This window comes from Cyprinodon variegatus, unplaced genomic scaffold, assembly GCF_000732505.1.
Source record: "Cyprinodon variegatus isolate N-32 unplaced genomic scaffold, C_variegatus-1.0 Scaffold468, whole genome shotgun sequence".
Lineage (NCBI taxonomy): Eukaryota > Metazoa > Chordata > Actinopteri > Cyprinodontiformes > Cyprinodontidae > Cyprinodon > Cyprinodon variegatus.
In genome coordinates, this window is record NW_015150921.1 from 585,335 (window position 1) to 608,914 (window position 23,580).

The 23,580-nt window shown below is 39.2% G+C and overlaps 1 protein-coding gene across 4 annotated transcripts in view; it reads left to right on the forward strand.

Moving 5' to 3' along the window:
- The window catches only part of LOC107094181 (neuronal PAS domain-containing protein 1-like), a 65,086-nt gene that overhangs the window by 35,622 nt on the left and 5,884 nt on the right, over positions 1-23,580 (forward strand). Inside the window, exons 4-10 of one of the 4 annotated variants that reach the window (XM_015389627.1) lie at positions 4,668-4,735; positions 6,891-6,980; positions 19,812-19,986; positions 20,142-20,257; positions 21,941-22,137; positions 22,368-22,474; positions 22,637-22,784. In XM_015389627.1, coding sequence (XP_015245113.1) covers positions 4,668-4,735; positions 6,891-6,980; positions 19,812-19,986; positions 20,142-20,257; positions 21,941-22,137; positions 22,368-22,474; positions 22,637-22,784 — 901 coding nt within the window. The remainder of the gene's footprint in view (positions 1-4,667; positions 4,736-6,890; positions 6,981-19,811; positions 19,987-20,141; positions 20,258-21,940; positions 22,138-22,367; positions 22,475-22,636; positions 22,785-23,580) is intronic. The other 3 variants (XM_015389628.1, XM_015389629.1, XM_015389630.1) reach the window with 3 other exon arrangements.

Below are 23,580 nucleotides of genomic sequence, written 5' to 3' on the forward strand. Positions count from 1 at the left end.
CCAGTTCCACTGAACCAAACAATGCCACATGCATCAATTTGCTAGTCATCAAAACAGCTTTTTTAACCTGTCTTTGTCTGACCTATCACCCAAAGCCTGTTTGCCTTGGGAGATGCAACAACATAAGCCACATTTACACTACCCTCTGAAAACTGATCCGTGCCAAGCTTGAATCAGTTAACCGCACCGAGCTTGTTTCCTGACAACCATTCGCACACCACGCGAGCACGGTTCCTCGCCTCCTAGTGATTATCTATCATACTACTGCTCTTTAGAGGTAAATAAGCAAATCAAATAAGCATAACATTCAGAAAATTAGCTTAGAGTCAAGCAAAGAAGTAGCCTCGTGAGACCATCCTGATCTTGCCAGCTTTCAAGGTTTCACTCGCAAATCAGTCTGGACACTCTCCGTTAAAGAAAATTTGGAGCCGTTCACCAAACGAACGTCCAATCAGCGTTGGCTTTGAGGCGGGTTGAGGTGTGACGCAACNGTGTTTTCGTCGTCACTCTGTTAGTAAATCATATGCTTCGTTGATCTGATTGGTTTATTTGGCCCGTCTATCACCAACATAGGCCAATCAGATAACCAGTATTTTCGCCCCTTCCCAAAATTACTTCAATGGAAGGTTGAAGGTGGAGTCAGGTTAGCAAAGAAGGTGGCCTTTGGTGAATTTACGTGACATAGTCGGCTTTTGGGAAGTGGATACAACAAACGATACACTTTCATTTGTCATATGTAGTTTGTTTGTTTGTTGTTATCTGAGAACCAAGCCAGAACTGAACCGTCCCAAGCCTTATTGAAGAACTAGTACAATGTAAGCGTGGTTCGGTTGTGTCTGGTGTGGTCCAGTTCAGTTGTGCCCGCCATTTACACTCAACAATTATCATGGTTACCGTTCTCTGATCGATCTCGGCCCGGTTTCAAAAGGGTACTGTAAATGGGGCTAAAGTCTATGGGATCATTCAAGTTTAAAGGAGGGGGAACCGCCACCTTAACGACTGAAATCTGATTTATACTCAGAAACCAGGTCGTAGTATGTGTGTTGCAGTGAATGCAAATGTGCCCTCTGCCGCAGACACTCTGCTGCACCTCTCCAAAATGTAGGTTACCACAGAAGGTGCAGCAGATAGGAGGCCTCTGATTGGTCAAATCTACATCCGCTCTACACTATGCATATTTCCTGTTTGATAACTTACAGGCTTGTTTTGATTGTGTGACCGCCATTGTGGAAAATGACTCATGAAGTTGGACCAGGCAGAAGAGTGAGGTGGGCGAGAACTCTGGAACCCTTTTTCCACCTGGATCCGTGCTCTTTTTCACCCTCATGTCCCTCCGTTGTCACACAACTTGCCCCCACTGCCTCGGCCGTATCTAGACCCACAGCTAGTTCGCATTGACCCTCTTGCGTTGTTTTGTGGAATAACATAGCGCAGACCACGCTTCAAAATTGGGCATAAATCAAAAATATCTGCGACAAGCTCACTGCGACACACTGCTGCGGGAGTATAACCAGCCTTTAAGAGGCGAATGGAGTGGGAGATCGATAGATGTATTTGTGCAGCTGCTGCTATAGTGTGGACCCTACAATATTCTTTTGCAGTGTAGAGAGCTGAGCAAAAAATCAAAGCTTTACTAGTTTGTCTACGTTCTTACCCTAATCCAAAGAACAAGACTCCAGATGCAAGTGGCGGAAAGGAGCTTCCACCGCACAGCTGACTTGGCGAGATTTACCTGAGATAGGGTGAGGAGCCTGGTCAATCTGGAGAGGCTCGGACTAGATTAGATCTACATCTTTATTCCAGGACGCCCCCTAGACACCTCCCTTAAAAGGTGTTTCAGCCATGTCGCACTAGGAGGGATGACTAAGGACATGACAGAGGGACTTTCAGCTGTCTCTCAGCTGTTCATGGAGCACCCTGTTGGGTTTCCCCTGCAGAGCTGCAGCAGGTGACTGAGGAAAGGGAAGTCTGGAAGTCTCTGCTAAAGACTGTTGCCTCCATCACCCAGTACCGGGTAAAGCAGAAGATGACAAGTATGATGATGTGTGTATCATATACCCCTTTCCCACTAGCCGAAACATGTGCTTAATAACGGGAATAATTGGCTTTTAGTGGCAGTGGGTACAGCACACTGATGTATGCCTACCCAGATCAAACGACTCGGCAAGCGACGTACATTAAAATCACCTCAGGGCTGATCGGCATGCTGTGGGAACACCAGACCGAGGTTGATCCGCTAAATTACGTGAAGCCATTGAACGCAACATCTTTAATAGTGGGAAGGAGGCTATAGATCATAGTGTACGCTTAATTATGTACACTGATTCAGTTGCTTGTTGACAGAATCAGCCACATGCAACTCAATATACTAAGCATAATGGAGAAGATTAATTGTAAAAGCTCAGGTGACGATGAGAGATATGCATATAAGCACATATACATAAAACACTACAGGGTCCAATTAAGACAGTCCTGAATGTAGTAGGGGTCCAATCATTAGTAACAAGGCTTTATCTAAAAAGTGCTTGGTCTGAGTATGCTTTGTGTATTGTGTTGAAGGGTTTGACATTTACACTGTGCTATTGCATCTGGAGGGTGCCAGTTACTATGTGCCATGACTGCAGGATCTTTTTATCTTAATTGGCAAATGGTTGACTGACTGTTTTGGGATATACAGTAAATGCTCTAACACAGTCTATGAGTGCCCCTGAGTGGCCAAATAATCTCTGGTAAAATAGCAGGTGGACTTAAATTCAATCGTTCTTTTCTAGTCATAGCGGCCGCTTAACATTTTGCACTAACACTTTCAACCAGTTACACCGTCAAGCATGCAAATCCAATCAAACACCAGCACGCACATTAACGGGTACCTCAGACCTTCAAGTGCCTTAGTTAAATCCACCTGTGGCAGAAGGAACTTGGAATTGAAAAGGCAGCTCTCAGATACTACTACTCTAGAGAGCAAGATGGCTCTTATAAAGCTCACATCTTTTGTTATGGACATACTTTTAGAATTCCTCTGATTATGTTTTATTATATTTGACATCATTTCAAGTGCACCGTCCAAAGTAAATAATTTTGGAAGTCTCGAGAAATTTAAACTCTAAGTTTAAAGTGTTGCAACATGGAGCCTGTTTAGGCTTCAATCAAACCAGTTAGCAAACACCTTTCCTTTGCATGCTTATACACTTTCTTAATGAAACACACACTGTTTAATGTTTTATCATGACCCTGATGAAGGCAACAAGCTGAAATACATCGGTCAGCAAACACTGTTGTTTTTCAGTGCCTTAATTGCTTCTGGAGTCACTTGAGAAGATGGCTACTCTACCTATTAACACACAATCACCCATTAGATAAAATAAACGGAAGCTTTTTGCATGGTGTGCCACTTTAAGCATGAAGCATGCCGACATGAGTGAATCTCATGTGTCTGCAAATAGCAGATTTCTTTATGATGCGGCCATTGCTGCAACATTTTTTCTTAAGTACATTCATTATATAACAGTGGTAACCATTTATGTCAGACATCTGTATGTTGAGTGTTTGAACTGTGACATTCACAGATTGCTTTACATTTCCAAACTCTTTCTGGAAGTTTGATTTGCTAAATCTTACATCATGTATACTGCAGTATCACATGTCCTCAAAGGTCATACTAAAATGTTATTTACTTAAAGTGTGTATCTTCATATGCCACAAAGAGCAATGCAGATATACTAGAATGTGAACGTAAACTTTGTAAAAACATCCTGTTTTCTATATTTAGGACTTGTTTAAGTAAAATCTATGATCCTTTCAACAATCCCTTCAGAAAGTTTGAGTTTCTGCTTGCGAATTCAGCGGTTTCTGGGCTACGTTTGAAGATTCAGAGCTGTTATAATTAACTCCTTTTTTAAAGTGTGAAAATATCTCATATATGTCACAAACATTGTATGGTATAACCTATGTTAGAGAGATGTTTAAACTTACACAACACACAGGGTTCTGTTTCTGTTACTTACAGTCGTGACTTTGGTAACCTGACAATAATTTGTAAATGACTGTGATTTTCTAGTTTACCTCTAAACTTAAAGAGAGCATGAAGAATTCATATCTAACTCCAGACTTTGAGGTAAATATATCCCAGCTTTACACTCTTTGAAGACTGTTGACCTCATATTATTTATTTTGTGTTCCCGGGATCAAAACCAAACAGATAGTTTGGAGGCTTTCAGACTGTGGGACAAACACTTTGAGTGCAGCTGCAGCTGTCAGCTCATTAAATTCAGCACTCCAAACATCCCTATTTATTTTCCTATAAAATTGCTGCTCTATAGAAGTTCATATTAATGACAATTCAAACAGTATCAAAGTGATAATCTAACAGGATTTATCACTCATTGTTATTTAAAGCTTGATTTTGTTTTGTTCTTTATTCAGTAATGATGGGATTTATTTTACCTTGTACAGCTGGACATCAGAAAATTATTAATGATTGGTTTCAGATTAAAAAAAAAGTTTTCTACCATCCTGTATTTTCTTCCTTTTTTTACTTTAAGATTATTACATTTCAGAGAGATTATTAATATTAGTTAACAGATGTGCTTTTTTTTTTTTTGTCGAATGTCACAACGACCATAGATGTTTTCCAATTTTTGAAAATGTTTTGCCTTTTTCTTTTGCAGTGAGACGATCATCTCATTCTCTGGCCACTGATATGTTCGAGCAGCACCTTGGGGCTCATCTCCTGCAGGTAAAAACCAAAGCCTCTAAATCATTTAGTTTTTATGTTATTATAATGTCATGGCACATGAAATATATAAAACAAAAATCCTTGATGTGTCCATATATTTCAAAATATTTCATTAACATTCCCTAAGATGCCCTGTTTAATTTACTTACTTAATACATGTTTAATTAATATTTTTTTTATTTAAAAGGCAAAATATCTCTTGTTTTTTAAGTGAAAGAAAAATGGCAAATGCATGGTTACAAATACTAATCTAAAATGGTTTCCATGCATTTGGCATTCATTACTTTGATATCCCCCTACATAAAATCCAATTGAATTGATTCCTTAATAAAAAGTGTGGAGCTGTGTGTGATTTTATGTTAGTATAAATCGAGAGGCCCTTTAATGAAGCAACAACTAGCCCCATGAAGATAGAGGAACACACCACATGGGTTCTGCAGCGTTTTAACGCTGGGTTAGGTTGTAAAACAACATCTCAGTCTTTGAACATCAGACAACACTTCAATTAATCATCTGAAAATACAGCACTGATCCAAACCTAGTAATAGATAGCAAAAGGCTTTCATTATAGAAGCAGCGGGTCTTATTATTCAATCTATCTGAGCTTGAACTGTTTTAGTAACTCTGAAGATGTCTAACGGATTTACCATTGCGATGGGCCAGCATCATGCTCTGGGAAAGCGTTTCATCTGAAAGCACAGGAAAATGGTGAGATTGCGAGATAAATGGAACTAAAAACAAGACCAGGGGTATAAAAGATGCAAGAAACACTTGTAATTTTCACGCCTACTAACAAAAATCTTCCCCTTTAAAATTATTAATTACTTTGTGTTGGTTTATCAGGTAAATTCCCACTAAAGTCCATGCAGATTTATGGCTTTAATGTGACAAAATGTGGAAAAAACCCACAAGGCACGGTTTAGATGGCAGATTTCAATGCGTTCCTCAATTTTATATTTCCAGGCAGCCTCCCAAGTGAATTTGTATACACAGACGCAAACATCTGATAAAGCTCAGGCGCTCGGACACTGTTGTTGTCTGCCTCTCCTTTGGATCGACTGATGAATGGAGCCTGAGGGGCATTCTGGGGCAGGGGGAGTTGCAGGAGTGATGAAATGCAGAATGTACAAAGACTCGGAGGAAGTGCAAAGAAGATCGTCCTGCAGCTTTTGCTTTGGACCTGGAGGTGGGAATAAGTAGGAACAGATAAAGGGCTGATATTGGGAATTTAGAAGTGAGGAGGCAGTGTTAAAACAAAAAAAAGCATCACATGTGTTTCCCCTCCTCTGGCATTTTAAAGAGGTGGCTGAGGCTTAGGGAACGGCGCTGATAGGAATCAAATTAACGCTCAAGAAAAACTGTATGATTTTTTTCCCCCTATTTCCTCCTCCCAGCCGTCCTCCCTCCCGTAATAGCTTGATAATTGCACTTTAGTTCTCCGACAGTCAGACGGCTGGTTTCTCCTCGCTGCGACACATGACGCCCCACACCCCGGACAGTCATTTGCATACTGGATGTGTCAGTTGTGCATAAATTACCCGTGCCACTTTAAGCGCCTGGGCCGCCAAAACAAGCAATCTTTTTTCATTTGTTTTTTTTCAACTCCAAGTGGCCCAGGCCTGTCGTATGCATCTGTGAGGCTACATCGACTCATTCCTGGATGCCTGTTATGACCATTAATATTATTCTCTGCAGAAGTAACCTCTAATGGCTGGCTGTATACCTTTCACTTCTTATTAGAATCACAGTAGCCTGTAATGACTCTGGTTCTGTCTGTGTCTACTTTAGGATTACTAGGTGTGTGTGTTTGTGGCTGAAGATCAAGGATGAACCTTTGCCTCTGACTTTATTACAGCTGATTTAACAGCCCTGGTGTATAAACTCCGTATCTCTGTGTGAAATGTGTTTATATGTGTGGTTGTGTGTGTTTGATAAAGCAGCGGATGCTCACAGCTGCTGTGTGTAGCTGCGTAGGGTGTGTGCGTTAGTGTGTGCACTTGTGAATTGAGAGAAGAGGCCGAAGGGTGATGTGCTGTTTGTTCTTTAGCTCATTGCAATTTGTTCGATACATGCTAATTGCTCTAATTTGTCTGTCTTGTTTCTGTTTACCTTTGTGTGTGTTTGTGTGGATGGATGGGTGTGTGTGTGTGTGCAGTCTCTAGATGGCTTTGTTTTCGTGGTCAGTCAAGAAGGACGCTTCCTCTACATCTCAGAGACAGTTTCCATCTATCTGGGGCTCTCACAGGTAAGGTTACCTCGTCCTCCTCACTCTCTTAAACACATATGATTATAAAGAAACAACGTATTACCTAGTAGAACCCTATTTCTTTCAATACTTCCTGCCACAAATGTTCATTTATTGTTTATATTAAGAGCAGAGGCTCTGTCACACTGTCTTAAGCTGAGCAGTTGTTGTGAAATAGTATTACTATTTTAAAACAATATAAAGAAAAAGAAAAAAAGTGATGCATTGATCCACTGAAGATTACCCGGCAATCATTTTCTTTTTTCTAATAGTTACAAATATTTTATTGCAATTATGGTTTCAAATAACATAAATGTTTTTACATTGTCTCATGTTGTAAACTATATATGAACAGTTTAAAGGGTTTTGAGCCTGTAGTCAAATGAAAAGGTGAACTAACTGTGTTCCAAACACTAGATGGTGCAGTTTTTCCATTTAGTAATCTGCACAGACTATTTGGTCTGTAACAACTTTGCTGTATTTTTGGGCAAAAAAATGATAATCATGCTTTATTACTTACCCGTTATGCCTTTATGCCCCCCCTAGGGGGCAAACTCCACTGTTTGATAGTCGCTATCTTACAGGAACCTCAATACACAAGTGAAAATCAACCAGATTTGGTTCGTTTGGTCAAATCATCATTAGATGGCCTTGTCTGAGTCATATCAGAAAGGAAAAACAAAAACACTTGTAATGTGTCAAATCTGCTTCCAAATCAAAACATGCTGCTGTTCTGAAAAACCTGCTGTTATTTAGCTAAAACCTGTGCTGCACAGGTAAACGGAGGAAGATATAAGCTACCTAAAAATGTCGGCTTATGCCAAAACTATAACAAAGATTGTTGCAGAGAGTACTTTTTGAAAAGAGATTATCTTGTGTATTCAAATAAGTAAAAGTATAATCAGTTTGAAAAACATTCAGAGTATTTCTCTAGGATTAGATGAAATAGTGAGAGAAAACATACAGTCTAATAGACACTGCTCATTTTGAACATTGTTTTTCCAGATAACATTTCTTTGTCACCATTTTGGCTTAAATTGTATTATTTAGCTTATATATATGGCAGCCGGAGGAGATTAAAAACAAAAAAGGGCGGTTTATTATTAAATCTAAACTTGGAAATATGTTGCAAGTGGTTTTTCCCTTCACAATGTCACTTTTGCTGTAATGGCCCCTTTTAGAAAGATAATTGCTCTTCTGTAATGTAGACCCTCACCTTTACACAGAGATGTTCAAAAGGCTGCGGATATTTCTCAACCCAACATGTTTCCCACTTGAGAGATGTCGAAAGCTTGAAGGATAAAACAGACCAACATTTGTTTAATACGCTGAGCTGATAAAAGTCTTTCTCATTCGCTGTCTTGTCCATAACGAATGATCATCAAGCATGTTTTGATCATCTCCTAGAACACTAGTTTTTCTTTTCTTTTTAATATGCTTTCTGTGACAACACTTAACTTATAATGGAAGCAGCTTGCAATGTGTTTTCCTCACTTAACTACTGATAGTGAGTTTCCGCACATTAGAGTGTTGCACTTTGGGGCGATGTGTTAATACTAAGGCAGTGGACTCCCTTAAATCCCAGAAGGCTGGTGTCTTGCTAATTTTAGATGTTCTACACATTTGAATGGGCTCTATGCACAACTAGACTACTTCCTGAACTTAAGACAGCTCTTTTTCACTATCTTTTATACTGGATGAGCTGATTAATACAGGTGTGTCTGGCCATGGTTACTGAGGTGAGGTACATCTGGATTAATCAGTTGCTCCAGTAGAAAAAGACAGAAAAGAAAAATTGCTGCCTTAAAGGGGAATACCATTTTTTTTTTACATTGGCCCCTTGATTTTACGTAATTACATCATGTTCTACTCACCCATATGAGTTTTATGTCATTTGGAGCTGTTCTGAAGATATTCCATTAGGTTATATCCAAGTAACGCCTTCCTATGGGCAACGAGTTGAAGGCACAAACTAAACTGTTCATAATTTATCATTTATGGTACGCCAGCATTCATAAAATGTAGGCGAATCACTGTCCCCCAGACATCCGCTGTTATATTTTTTATATTTATATTTTTTTAAAACAAAGCAGAGTGTGTATGACGTCATCCACCCGCCGGACTGGAGTTGTGACAGGCAGCCCGGGCCACCCCTTCTATTAATTTGGCTAGCTAATCTAAATCATTCAATTCCTTTTGGAGAGCGAGATCATCTGTGGTAGTAGCACTAGACATCTTCCAGGCATGTGAGTAAAACTAGCAGCAGTTCAGCGGACAGGATGAATGAATGGTAGCCGGCGCGCGAATGACGTCCTACACACTCCGCTTTGTTTTAAAAAATATAAATATAAAAAATTTAACCACGGATGTCTGGGGGACAGTGATTCGTCTACATGTTATGAATGCTGGCGTAAAATAAATGATAAATTATGAACAGTTTAGTTTGTGCCTTCAACTCGTTGCCCATAGGAAGACGTTACTTGGATATAACAAAGCCGAGTATCTTTGGAACAGCTCCAAATGACACAAAACTAATATATAGGTGAGTAGAACATTATGTAATAACGTAAAATCAAGGGCCCAATGTAAAAAAAAACAATGTTCCCCTTTAAGTTCAGGAAGTAGTTGAGTTGTGCATATATTAGAAACTATGTAGACCTCTGTTAATGAGCTCACGTTAAAGCCACCTGTGAAAGCGGAGACTCACCTTAATGTTGCAGGATTGCAAGCCCTTAAGGACTGGAGTTTGAGACCTATGCACTAATGTGTGTCAACTAATAAGACAAAATTAATATTTTTACGCATTTCTGTTTGGCTGGTCAGAGGTCATAGTGAATAAGGCCATATTTTGGCCAATTCAGGTTACCTGCATGTTTTTGTATTACCGGTATGTATCTAAATTAATTTGGATGCATTTACCTATTTTCTAACTCCATTTCTAAATTGTGTCCCAGGAGTGTGTGTTTGTGTGAGTGTCTTTGACTAAACTCCTTCTGCTCATTCCCAGAGTGGCTCTCCTTTTTTTTACTCCCTCCCAACTGCTCCAGGTGTTCACCTCTGTTGATTGCCTGTGGCCTCTTGTACTGTGAATGTTAAGTCCTGCCATTTTGCCCAGATGCATAAATAATAACAGTAATTACTGGCCCAGCAATCAAAGTGTCGCCCCAGCGCGCTGGGCCTGTCTAGGGGAACAAATCGATAGGCATCTTAAAAGCCACATTGATTGTAGGGAGGGGGGAAAAACACCAAGGGGGATGGGAAGATAGATAGAGACAGCAAGCGAGAGAAAGAGAGGGGTAGGAAAGGAGAGGAGGTGTGATAAGAGGAAGATGAAGAGGGATGGGTACAGCACGAGGGAGAAGGAGAAAAAAGTACAATTACAGGAGTAATTGAGTGTATTTCTACGTGAAAACTTGCAGTGATTTATTGCTATTGATGGCAATAAAAAGAATAATGTTGTTCTGTAGACCCTAGCTCTGTCCTATTACAGAGTTTAACATTCACACAGCAACTGTACAACGAAAAGCTATTGATCAGTGTTAATCATTCTTTTGTCTGTCGTAGCTCTAAAGTAAAACCTTTATAACCTGCCGAAGATGCAAGTGAAACTCGGTTTGCATAAAATGCTTTAATAAGGCACACCATTTAATTTTTCTTTTTTAACATGGGGCTAACTTTGTAACACAATAATGTAATATGCTACCCTTGCTAAAACCATTTTTCACTACTTTATACATCAGAAATCAAATTCATGTTTTAGGAAATCAGTATCCTGTGCAGATAAATAAAAAGTCTGACCACTTCATTGTACTTTTACCATCAAGAAAACCTTTAATTTGGGTAATATTTTTATGAATGTATAGATTACAGATATTGTTTGAGGTTTAGCAGCTCAGTTTTAAACATAAATTAAAGTTGGGCTTTTAACTTCGAGACAGGCCTCCAGCCGAGCAAACTTTATACTAATAGAGAAATTGCACAGATGTTTAAGATACAGTATCTTCCCAAACATTTTATGCAAACAGATCTTTGTGCCTCTGGTATTGTACAGATTAATATACCTTTGATACTGCAATGTAATATACTGAGTAGCTCTAATTAACACAGGTTTTAACCGGTGTTATTGTCTTATGCTAGAGCTTAAAACTATAAATGTTCAAAATCATCGCAACACTGGGATGCAGGAAACGCCAAATTACACTGCAAAACGATCTAGAAATAAGCAAACATGTCTTTAATTAAGTAATGGAGTGAATAATTTTACTCTTAAAATAAGATAATGAGATCAAATGCACTTGAAATAAGACAATGCAATTGTTTTCTCATTCAAATGTAAATTGTCTCATTCCATTGGCAAAATGTCTCACTTACCTCCTCAATTTAAGAAAAAAATGGTCTTATTTTTAGAAAAAAAAAAGAACTTATTTAGATTTCAATTTTTTGCAGTGTAGCCCTTCAGTTTAGTGAAGAATATGAATCTTGACTTAGATGCTGACTTCAAACTGTTGTGTATGCTTCACTGGACAAATTTGACGTACAATTAAACAGCAATCTTCAGGCATCACTAACTTAAACTTTGTACTTTTTTTATCCTCTGTATGCCATGCTTCACAGAATGCTGCCCTTTGCATTGAGCGCTAAGACTAATATGAATGTTTACATATCAAAGAAGTCGTTCTCCTTTTGTCTTCAGGTTAATATACACATTTTACCTCTAAATAAAACATTATTCTCCTTCAGCCATAATCTGTCTCCTACCAGACCAGTGTGATGGCTAAACTTGTTTGATGTTTTTACTTTCATATGACTAAACAGATTAATGTGGCAGGGAAATGTACCAAGTATTACAACCCAGGTCTCCTGTATTACACTCAAAGACTTAAACCACTTGACAATCAGGGACTTGATATGGGCCTTAATATATTTCCAATTACTTCTAACATTTTGTTAACTTATTTAAAGTTTCATAAGCCATAACACCATCAAGCTATCATTATTATGGCATTTAACAAATAGAAATTATTTAGTTAATCTTTAATGATTTAAAGCTCAAGTGTTTGACTTTTAGGGAAAATGTGTTGATGAAAGTTGCTTGAAGCTGTGGTGGAACTTTTTTCTTTTAACCTTTTCAGTTTAAACAGATGTTAAAAAATGCACATCTGCATGTTCACTTGCAATAATGAACTATGTTAGGCCAGAAAGATGATGCAGTGAAAGGAGGGAAGAAATTACGGGAAAGGGAGAACCAGACAGACAATTAACACACAGAAAGGAAATAAAGCAGGGGAATAAGGGAGGAAAAGAGTGAGACAGTGAGTGTGTAAATAGAGCTTAAATGTGCAGTAGGAATGAAATTCGCTCTGGGATTGCCTAGGTAAACAAGGCAGCCGAGGCTTCTGTGGAGACGCTAATAAAACAGAGCTGTTCTTATCAGGTGAGCAGATGGCCTAACCCATCACATCTACTCAAACAGGGCCTAAGCCATCAGCATTCTAATGAAATTATTTATGATCGAAGATTACATTCGAAACCTTGAACACACAACCACCACACAACACACAGCCGCTACTACCTGCCTAAAAGGATGTGAGCGGGCGAGGTTTATGATCGGAAAGAGACGACCAAGAGAGAAAATATGTCAGAGGGAGCGTATCGAGTGTTTACGGGTGCAAACAAGGTTGGAGGGGAAAAAAATATACAAAACAAGAAACATGGAAAGAAAGGAGTGAGGGGGAGGACAAAACCACTTTGGTATGCTTTGTTGGCGAGTGGAGGTGGTCACCAGGGAGAGAGAAGGACAGACAAACAAACGAGGCTCTGAGTAGAAAAGTATAACTGGTGGTTTGTTTTAGAGGGCATATAGCCCCCGTGGAACGGCCCCCCTGCCTTGCGTCTCACGTCCCCGTCCCCCCATCCATCTGACCCCTCTGCCCCAGCTTACAACCCGGGCTGCTCCCCTGACAGTGGGGTTGCTTAGCTGACTTAGCTTAGGTCAGGCACCTTGACCAAGGGCACAGCCCGTCGCCCAACCCCCTGACACCTCTACAGGTATTTATTTATTCGCTTTATTTTCCAGCAAAGCTTGGGCATAAACCTCCTAACATCTTGAAGTGGACAGGAGGGACAAAAAAATGGGGTGGAATCAGGAGGAGACAGAGATGAAGGAGTAAGAGTAATGTCCAGCGGAAGGGGGGGAAAAAAAGGATAAATAGGCTAAAGAGAAAGGAGGAAGGATGGGAGATTGAGGGAGGGGAGAATTGATCTGCGAATGGTTAGTATGCAGCCCCCCCCTCACCCCCTCCCTCCCTACTTCCACCCTCTCCCATCACTCAGTGAAGGCTTCTAGTGTGTTGTGGACCACTGCCCGGATGCCTCATACATATTAAAGCCCCCTGCTATTATTTATATCATGTCTCTCCTCCTCCCCCCACCTTGCACGCTGCCCCTCATCCCCTCCACACCACCATACATACATGCACGTGGGTCTCACTCTGCGCACACACACAGATGTTCTGATGGACACACAGACAATGACAGAAAAAAAAAGAAAACAGACAGTCTGGTCACATACGCAGGGAAACAGAGGCGCGCTGTTGGCTCGTATATGCACCCCACCCGTGCACACTCTCAAAGAGATTTGAATGATCTCGATGTCTCCTCACGTCTCTTTTGCTCTCCATCCCATACCTGTTTTTGTGTCTGAGCCTTGCTCATCCTCTCGATTGCACCGTCTTTTTCTCATCTTCTAATTTCTGTCTGATCGTTTTTCAATCCCTCCCTCCCGCCTGTGATGGAGTGATATTATTCGGATAGGTCTTAAGCCCCGTAAAGCCCATAAGGACCTGTTTGCCTCACTACCTTGTTTTCCAATGCCACAAGACAGGGAGATTCTGTCTCTTTTATATAATTTGCCCATCTAGACTGGCAGATTGTTTGAAATTTCTTTAAATAGGAATAGAACTTGAGTTCATAAAAGTGCAATCTAAGCTTAATCCAAAGAAAGGCGAAACACAGCAAATGTTTTAAAGTTTTAATGCTGATATGAAAAAAAACAATAACGTCAGAATTAAGATAATGGTGCTGCACAAAAATGATTGCGATAAAAATATACATACAGAGAGAAAGAGGAATCAGGAAAAAAAACTGATGTTACCATGTTAAAATGCAAGAAATTGACTTATTACTTCTTTTAACATTAAAGACATTGTTTGCATCTTAAAGGTTGCTGACTTTCCAAACCCACTCCTTCCGTTCTTTCTTTTATGAAAGCGTATGTGTCTATTTCTCCAGACAGTATATTGACAACAGGGCAAAATAAACACATCCAAATTAAAAAAACAATGTTGTTATGCTAAAATGATAAGTTTGCTTTTTTTTCCACTATGACAACCAAAATGTGACATACTTTATCCCCTCACCGCTCTCCCCTTAATAAAGTGTTGCATGTTTATCACAGTAACTTCATCATACGATTAGTTTTATATTTTTTAATTAAAAAAAAAACTATCTTTTTATGGGAAGTAGGGGTGTTCTGATACAACTTTTCCATTTCAAATACGATACTGACACCGATGCCTTAATTAAGGTGTCTATGAGCTTCTCAAATAGTAGAACATTTAAAATCTAATTCTTCAAGTGTCTTTCCATCTTTCAATGCACCCCGCACCATACACTCCTAAAACAAATGGATAAACTCCCTCACTAGGATTCAGCCAGCCTCTGCTAATGAGCATATATCGGCGTCAGGTGTAATGAAGCAGAGATGTATTTAAACCGGCACACTAGAACTGCAGTTTGAGACTACAGTCCTAGATTTAGAGGCTTAGGAAACCAATGCAGGTGTTTTAAGTTAATTATCTTTTTTTTAAATAAAATAACTTTCTGGGACAGTGAAGTTTGGGGGTTTTCTTATCTCTAAGCCAGATTTTATAGAAATACTAGAATTGATGGCTGTGTGTTTGATGATATGATATTTAACCAGCCTTTTCTGAAATGAGGGACAGAAACTAATGAACCTTTTCCTGGTTTTACATGTAGTCCAAGTCTTACAGTGTGTATTACTTCATTAAACAACAAATATAAAGGCAAAAATAAATTGTATTTATAAAAATGGGCATAATATAGCTACAAGCTATATGTTAAAGCAATGTAATGTAAAAGTGCATTCCACTGTATATTAAGTTTATGATTACACTTTGTTGTGGCGTTTGCAGAATGGTCAAGCCTTATCGTCTGTCTCTGAGGAATTTGAATGTGCAAAGAATTGTGGGAGATCTGTTTTGAGAAAAAAAAACCGGAAGATTATTCAAAGCCATGATAAAGTAGTGGTACGTTTTTAAACCTAACAAAAGATATTATTTGCAAAGTGATGAAAGTAAATAACTGATTCAGAAAGGGAACTACAATCTTGAACCCTTAAACTTCGATGGAAACTGTCTGGAATATTAAAACTTGTTTTGTCTGTCACAGTAGGAAAGAAAACATTCTCCCTGTGGGATCTGCATTCACAGCTTGAAATGCTTAAGGTTTGCCAGAGAAGAAGACGCAACATGATGCAAACAGCATGCTAAGAGAATAAGAGTGTTTTATTTAAAGCCCACTGAGGATGTTGGATGCGACTACCACGTTAGTAATGATGATTTATGCTAATATGTGTACTACTTGTGTGAGAGTAGCATGCAAACCAGCCGAAAGGAGGATACAACAACTGTTATCAGTTAGGATTGTTGATCCCAATACTGGATGGTGACTGAAGGAGCAGCAGAAATTCGCAATCAGGTGGAGAATTTGTTGCTAGGATATCTGTAAATCACACACTTCACAAATCAGATCTTTAGATAAAAAATAACAAAACCAAACAAGAAAGCAACTAGTAAAAAGTCTGATATACAGTTTGTGACAAATTGTGTGATCGACACCGTCAATAAGGTCCTTTTGCAAGAGAAAAGCACATCTGAATGTGTGTGTGATGGGAAACAGTTTCTAACACGCACATCAACACATAGGCTTAAGGTGGTAGCAACATCTTGATATGGGCAGTTTGGGTTAGTTAGAAATAACCGGCAGGTTGATGGATGTAAACAGAAGTTTCCAAATACATTAGGCTGAGGAGACTATTATACAGATACAGTCAAAGCCAAATTGAAATGATTTTAGAGGTATTGTGAATTATTTTTTGCACATTTTTAAAAAGACCCACGCTCTCCACTTTAAATAAAAATGCACATGCACAACCCTGTACCCGCTCCCAAGATAGCACGCCTATTAAGCGCGTGCGAGGGCATGCACAGATCAATTTCTCCTCATGCACGCTCTGTTTAAAAGTTGCTGTTTGCATCGCTCATACAAGCTTACTTTCCAAAAGAATATTTGCAATTCTCCACTATGTCAGACGAAAATGAGGACGAGCACATAGGGCAGTCTTACGTAAACATGTCACCAGAATGATTGACAATTACCTAGACCACTTATTTTGACTATCCACCAGGAAAAAGAACATCCTCCACTATACCTTTAAATCTGATATATTATTGTTTTAAAATGGCCCCCATCTAAGATCTGCACAGGACTGATTTATGAAATTCTCCTCCCTCTGAATTTCTGATCATTACCAGCCAAACTCACAGCTACCTCTTTCATTCATTCACTGTATAATTTAATAAAGATATACCTACTGAATGTTTTATTGCAGGTGAACAAGAGCAGAAAAAAATCAAATATATTGACCAAAATTCTATCTGTCTGTCTGTTTGCCTGCCCCTCTGAATGATATATCTAAGAATGTTTATATTTTTAAAGCAGAATTTGGTTGCTGAACTTGTGGCATGGTTAAAAACACAGATATATGAAAGTATAACAGTGAATAAAGGAACACCTGTCTTACTTGGCATCATGATGCAGAGAGATTATATAGCTGAGAGACGTTAGGGTTAGTCTACTGCAGGTGTCTTCTAAAATACATAGACAGTCAATGCTTGCTCTGATGACCCACTTAACTCACATTTGAAATGAATCTCATAAGCTTTGAAAGGGTAGAACGACATTTATGTGAATTTCACATCCTTTTTAGGACTTGATTGTCTATTAATCAGGTATTTTGGTGTTTTTTCAGCTCTGATATCAATGGACTTTTGATTGGACTTTCAGTTGAATAATGAATCTTTTTCCCACTTACTGTAGAAAAACATGTGGCTTTTTGTCCAGTGGTGTTCAATTAGTTAAATTTACACCAAAGATCATGGTCTGAATTTGCTTCTTTGAATAAAACCTGCTGTATTTTGATTTATAAGGAGATTTAATTATGAAAGATATTTCTTTGTAATGTTATCTTCATTAAACAGTCTAAGTTCTTTCCAATTTCCAACATCATGTGACCAAATGTCTATTTTAAACCACCTGTTTCCGCCTGCAGTGACCTAATACCTGTCTGACTGCTCTTGTAAGATTTGTGTTTTGTTCCTGGGGATCCAAATCCCAATACAGGCCACTAGACCAGACCTAAATCTGATCAAGAGTCTGCAGATAAATATCCTTTTTTCACTCTGACTGAGCTTTAGCTATTTTGCAAAGAAGAATGGACAAAGTAGACTCAGGTGAAATAAATTTGCACAGCATTTTCCAGGTTTTCTGATTCTGATTGATTCTTAATCAAGAATAAACGATTTCTATGACCTTGTATATTTTTCCTCCCATAACACAATCATGTTTTGTTTTATTTAATACAATGACAATTAAACAAAATGAGGTTTGATGTTGTAATTGTATTATTTCTGAATACAAAACGGAACGTTAGTCAGAAAAATTGTGACATCTTTAATTTTATTGGGGATAAAAGTGAAACGGAACAAACACTTTATGGAAAAGGCTGCTAGATTTGAAATGGTTTTGTATTTTACACTTTAAGAATTAAAGATTTGCTGTGTATCGTGGTTGGAAATAGTTATGGGGTGGCAGAGAAGAGCTTGTTGAAGACACAACATGATGTTAGCAGTATGCTATGGGAATTAGAGTGTTTTATTACAAGCCCACTGAGAATGCTGGATGAGACTACCCAGATAGTTTAATGATTTATGCTAATATCTGCACCACATGTGTAAGTAAGCATAGGCAATAGAAATAAACAAGTTGAGATTAGCCAGGACCTAAAATGGACATTGCAGAAGTATTGATACTCCATATATGTTTTGTTGATGAACATGTAGCATAACAAATACCAAGAAACAAAGTAGAAAGGTCAGGAATAAAGGTGTGGGGGACATTTAAGGTGGTAGAAACATTGAAGCTAGTTAGAGATTGATTGGAAGATGGGTGAAGCTGGATAGAGGGAGAACCTGGAAAGAAACCATGTTAGAGGCAGCAGAGGTCTTAGGAGAGATTAAAGCATCACGTTTCACCATGGAAACCACCTAAACAATAAGCTAGACTTAAAATAGGATTTATCTGTCATATTGGTGTAGTTATTTCCAAACCTAAATCCAAATCAGGTTTTGTGGCAAGACTTGGAAACGGATGTTCACAAATGCTCTCCAAAGGGTGAATTGTCATCTGACGACTCGAACCTTGAAGACTTATTATTCAGATTTTGTCAAATGTAAAGTGGAATTCCTGAACATTTACAGGAAAGGGTCATGGAAGAGATCATATGCAGTAACAAATATTAGAGTTTTCTAGACTTACACGTCGGCAAGCTTAAACTATTCATTGTGTGGTTTTTAGACTTTACTCTGGAGCCAAAGGGCGATACACCTTCTGTAATGCAAACAGACAGGAGGATGTACTTCCTCTTCTTCAACCACCTGAAGCATCATCACCCTCCATATCCTTCCATTTTCCACAGTGTTGTGTTAAAAAAATCAAATTTCTGAACAGTGTTCTTTGAAGTTCCAGTGGGACTCCTGTGGGCTCTTCCAAGTTGAAACAGGTAGAACCGACGGTTCTCTTATGGGGTTTTCCCTCTTGCATCCTTTGGGCTCATTCCTCCACTCCCTCCTTCTTTGCTTTCTCTTCCTCTTCCCCGACTGTGATGTCCTTGAGGACCAGCTGAGCTCCCATAAAGCCTGCAGTAAATGGCTCTAATCCGGTAATAAATGGCTGTGTCCTACAGACAAGGGTGTGAGGCTGCTGTGGCCGTGGGTTTTATCAGATGGGATGGTTTGGCCACACAAACACACACACATTGGAGAAATACACAAACATTCACAGATGTAACAGAAGCTGCATTCCATAATAGTAGGCCTATACACCCCAACCTCCACCTCGATATTGTTTCCTTCTCTCAGGCACACATGCAGACTCATTTATATACCTTCAGATGGAATCACACCATCTCAGATTGTGCAGCTTTTATAGATGCTATGCAACAGCAGCACCATTATTACCTTTAAATGATTAGAGATGCGACTGTGATGCATTATGATGATAGCATCGTATAGAGCTGTTCCACCTCTCTTTATACCGGCTGGGGAAGACTGTAACAGAAAGGAGCAGGGAGAGACACAATTGGAAGAATAGTAATGTGACCTTTTGAGATAGTTGGGGTTCAGCTGTTTTTAATCAACAAATACAATTGATTTTTATCTCTCCTGGTTTTATTTGTGTACCACTGTAGTGACATAGCCCTCTGAGGCTGGATTGGGTATGTGTGTGAGTGTGGAAGATGGGTGGGGGGCGCCTTACAACTTCCTCACTCCTTGTTGAGTAGTAACCCTGAGCAGGGCTTTCATTTTCCTGTCATAACATATATTGATTTTTTCCCCCCTGTGTGAGATGTAGCTGCACACGTGTAGCTGTTTGTGCTCCTAGCGTTGGAATTTTGGCTGTGTCTCCCTTCAGGTGGAGCTGACCGGCAGCAGTGTGTTTGACTACATCCACCCGGCGGACCACGTGGAGATGGCCGAGCGGCTGGGAATCAAACCACATCTGCGGGCTGAGGCTGGCTGCCACACGGCCCCTGACAGCGCTTCCAGCACCGCCTCCACCTCTTCACTTGCCGGTACCCCTGAACCTGGTACTTTTTGTCTTGTAATAAGCCCCTAATTTCTAATTTCAAGGTCTGCCCATTAAAAAGTAAAATAATAATAATTAAACAGAATCAGCAGAGATAGTAGTTTTGTTTTGTTTTTTTCTCATTACTTATTTGAATCTTTATTATTATCTTTACAGCAGGTCCCTCTAGTCCTCATTTTACTGCTGACGATCCTCCAGAACGTGGGTTTTTCATCCGCATGAAGTCCACACTCACCAAAAGAGGCCTGCATGTCAAGTCCTCAGGATACAAGGTATTTAAAAGTAGCTTTCCATAAACTAAAAATATATCTTAAACAGCATCAGGCAGAAGTTACATTGATTTTTTGTATTTTTTTTTATAATACTCCTATGCCTTTAAGTTATATTAATTATGTCATAGAAAGTGCTCCAGGGTAGAGAGTTTTCCAAAGATCAGGCTTTCAGTGGCTAATAGTGATTATTTCAGTTTTGCTGCTGTCTGCCAATTCCAGTTTGTACCTTTTCCAAAGTTATTAAATAATTCTATAATTTATGTTTTTAATTGACTGTAACTTTTACTTATTAAAGCATAATGCATTAAAGAAGACCGGAACTAAACATAACTCTCAACTTTATCTATTGTGTAAGAAGCTAAAATGAATTAATCAAAGCACATTTCATTGGTTAATGTTTGGTTTTAGTGTAAATCTGTAAAAAAAAAAGATCTGACCTCTCACTGTTTCAACCTGCTGATTAAAGGAAAAATATGCAGATTTTGATCTCTGGATATTTCTTTCTTTTCTTCAATATAATTTTATTCAGCTATGACAAAGAAAAGTGGCTATGGATATTTTTTTAACTCGCCAATCTGCTCCAATATTTCTACCTGTTATTTTATCCCTTCATATTCGCTGATTGTTCACATGAACAAATAATTTCTCACCCAGCTACTTAAGCGTTGTAAAAAATGCAATGGCAGTCATAAAATAAGTGAACATATCATGCATGATTTGAATTTTCAGAAACCTGTGTTTGTTTCAAGCCACAAAATAACCAGGAATTATAAAGCCCTGTATTATGAACACAAATAAAGTCCTTCTTGTTGGAATCCATGGTTGGTTGCACATATCTTGCCACAGTTCGAATTCAGCAATGACAAAGTTAATATTAGAACGTTCTAAAAAGATAAAGGGAGAGTAACGCAATGCTGCCCCCCCCCTACATATTGCTTCACATAGCAGATCTGCTGGCTAATGTAAGGTTAGGTTTAAACTTTTTCCCAGCATATAAGAATTGCAAATTCAGCCATTTGGGAATATCTACAGTGGCAAAATAAATAAATAAAATAAAATACTAACAGTCATTATGTGAAAAAAATATATAAAAGCAGCACCTATCAACCTTATTAAGATGACACTGGTTTTAAAACTGCTAGCTGCCAACTCTAGGCTCATTACAAAAATAATCAACTTTTCATTAAATATGTAACTCTAACGATCAGTAAGTCCCAATATCTTAACATCAGTAAGAATAATAATTGTATTGTTTTTTGTATTACATCAATATCATGAGATATTCTTGCACATTTTGAAGTATTTGTGCACATGTTGCGAAACTGTGAACTAGTTGTACTACTATAGTACTCATTACAGTATTGCATCACTAAACACTGACATGCATTTTTATGTTTTTATGTTTTCAGTGGAGTAGAGCATGAAGTGTGTAGAGTTCTTTTTGTGTTTTACTGCAGTTTTGTTGTATGGCTGTGACCTTATCATGCACTGAGCTGCCTTATGTCACAAAGATTGCTGCTCTTAGTGCTGTGATGTTAGAGTAGCTCTAATCTTGTTTTGTTATTTTTTTTTACTGTACTCACCCTGTTCCATTACTCGGTTCAAGTTCCGCCTGGATGTATTGATGCATTAGTTTGCTGTCCTGTCTAGCTTCGTATTTAGGGTACCTACTTTACTTGTCAGGTAATCCACGTAACGGGACGAATACGTTGCCGCCCTGCCCTTGTCCCTGGCTCTACACGCTCTGTCCGTCGTCCAATGGGGTTGGTTGCTCTCGCCCACACGCTCCCGCCCTCCACGCTTAACGAAGTCCGTATGGAAAGCAACATGTTTGTCTTCCGAGTGAACATGGACCTGCAGGTCACATATTGTGAAAACAGGTGACTTATTTTACTATTATCATTTTGTACCGACAATAAGTTGTCAGCGCACATTTCCTTTTTTCACCATGTAAATATTTGTTTTTGTGGTTTTTCTGGAGTGCTCCCACATTCATGTTTTTTCATGAGCAGCTGGCAGAATCCCAGGCCAGCTGGTGGTTTTTGGAAAATGCATCTGCTTCTGTTTAGTTGACAAATTACTTTTTTCCCCCCCTTGCATTGCTTCACAGAATCTCAGAGTATATGGATCTGACTCCTGCGGAAGTGGTGGGACATACATGCTATCATTTTGTACATGTGGAAGACCTGGAAAATATCCGGCAGAGCCATGAGGACCGTGAGTTGCACACAAATCCATATGTTGACAGTCTCATTGTGGGATATAAGGAATACTGCATAGTATGTTATAGGCGTGAGTTGTCTTGTTGTGCTAGGCGCCCTCTGCTGCCATAATCTTAAACTACCAAATTAACCAACTTCTCTGCTTTCTCGCTGTCAGTGCTGAGAAAAGGCCAAGTGGTGACAGGCTACTATCGTTGGCTGCAGAGGAGAGGAGGTTACTTGTGGATCCAGTCCACTGCCACTGTCTCCATCAATCACAAAGCCCCCCATGAGCGCAATGTCATCTGGGTGAACTACGTCCTGAGGTCAGTCCAGCAGCTGCACATCCGCAGGCTGTTCTCAAATAAACCTGTTTTAATATGCGGACTGAATTCTGCCTGTGTGCAGAAATCTTTTCATGGGGACAGGTGATGCAACATGGAGGGATTATTGGTGGAGATTTGGACGTTACTGAGAAAGTACAGACTTCAAAGTATTCACAGCATTTTGAGCTTGTTAATTCTGACAGCCTTGACACAAACTATTATAACTCAGCGTAACTTAGATATATGAGTGCTTTCATTTTTAAAGATACCTGACAAGGAGAAGGAGAAAGGGCAAAGAGTGGGGGAAACCAGAATAACAGCCATCAGGGAGAGCGAAAAAAGTTTCCTTTATTTTCTCTTTAGTCCAGAGAATATTTTCCAAAGAATCTCGGGAATTATTAAGATGATACTTAATGTGAGAGTATCCCTTTTTTGCTTGTTCTAATTTTTACCTTGGACCTCCTAGCTTCTCTGTCCAGGCTGTCATTTTTGTTGTTTAACCATGAACACAGGCCTCCAGTGGCAGGTTATTGGTTCCTTTTAACTGTCAAGAAGGTTCACCATTGTTCAATATTTTCTCTAGAGGCTCTTGCTGGAGTCCAAACGCCTTAGAAAAGCCTTTTCAATCCTTCTTAAACTGCTAAATGTCATCGATTTTGTTTCTCATCAGTTCTAGATTTCTTTTGTCTTTAGGCTGGGGCATATTGGATTGCGGCATGTTGGATTGGGGCATGTTGGATTGGGGCATGTTGGGTTGGGGCATGTCGGATTGGGGCATGTTGGGTTGGGGCATGTT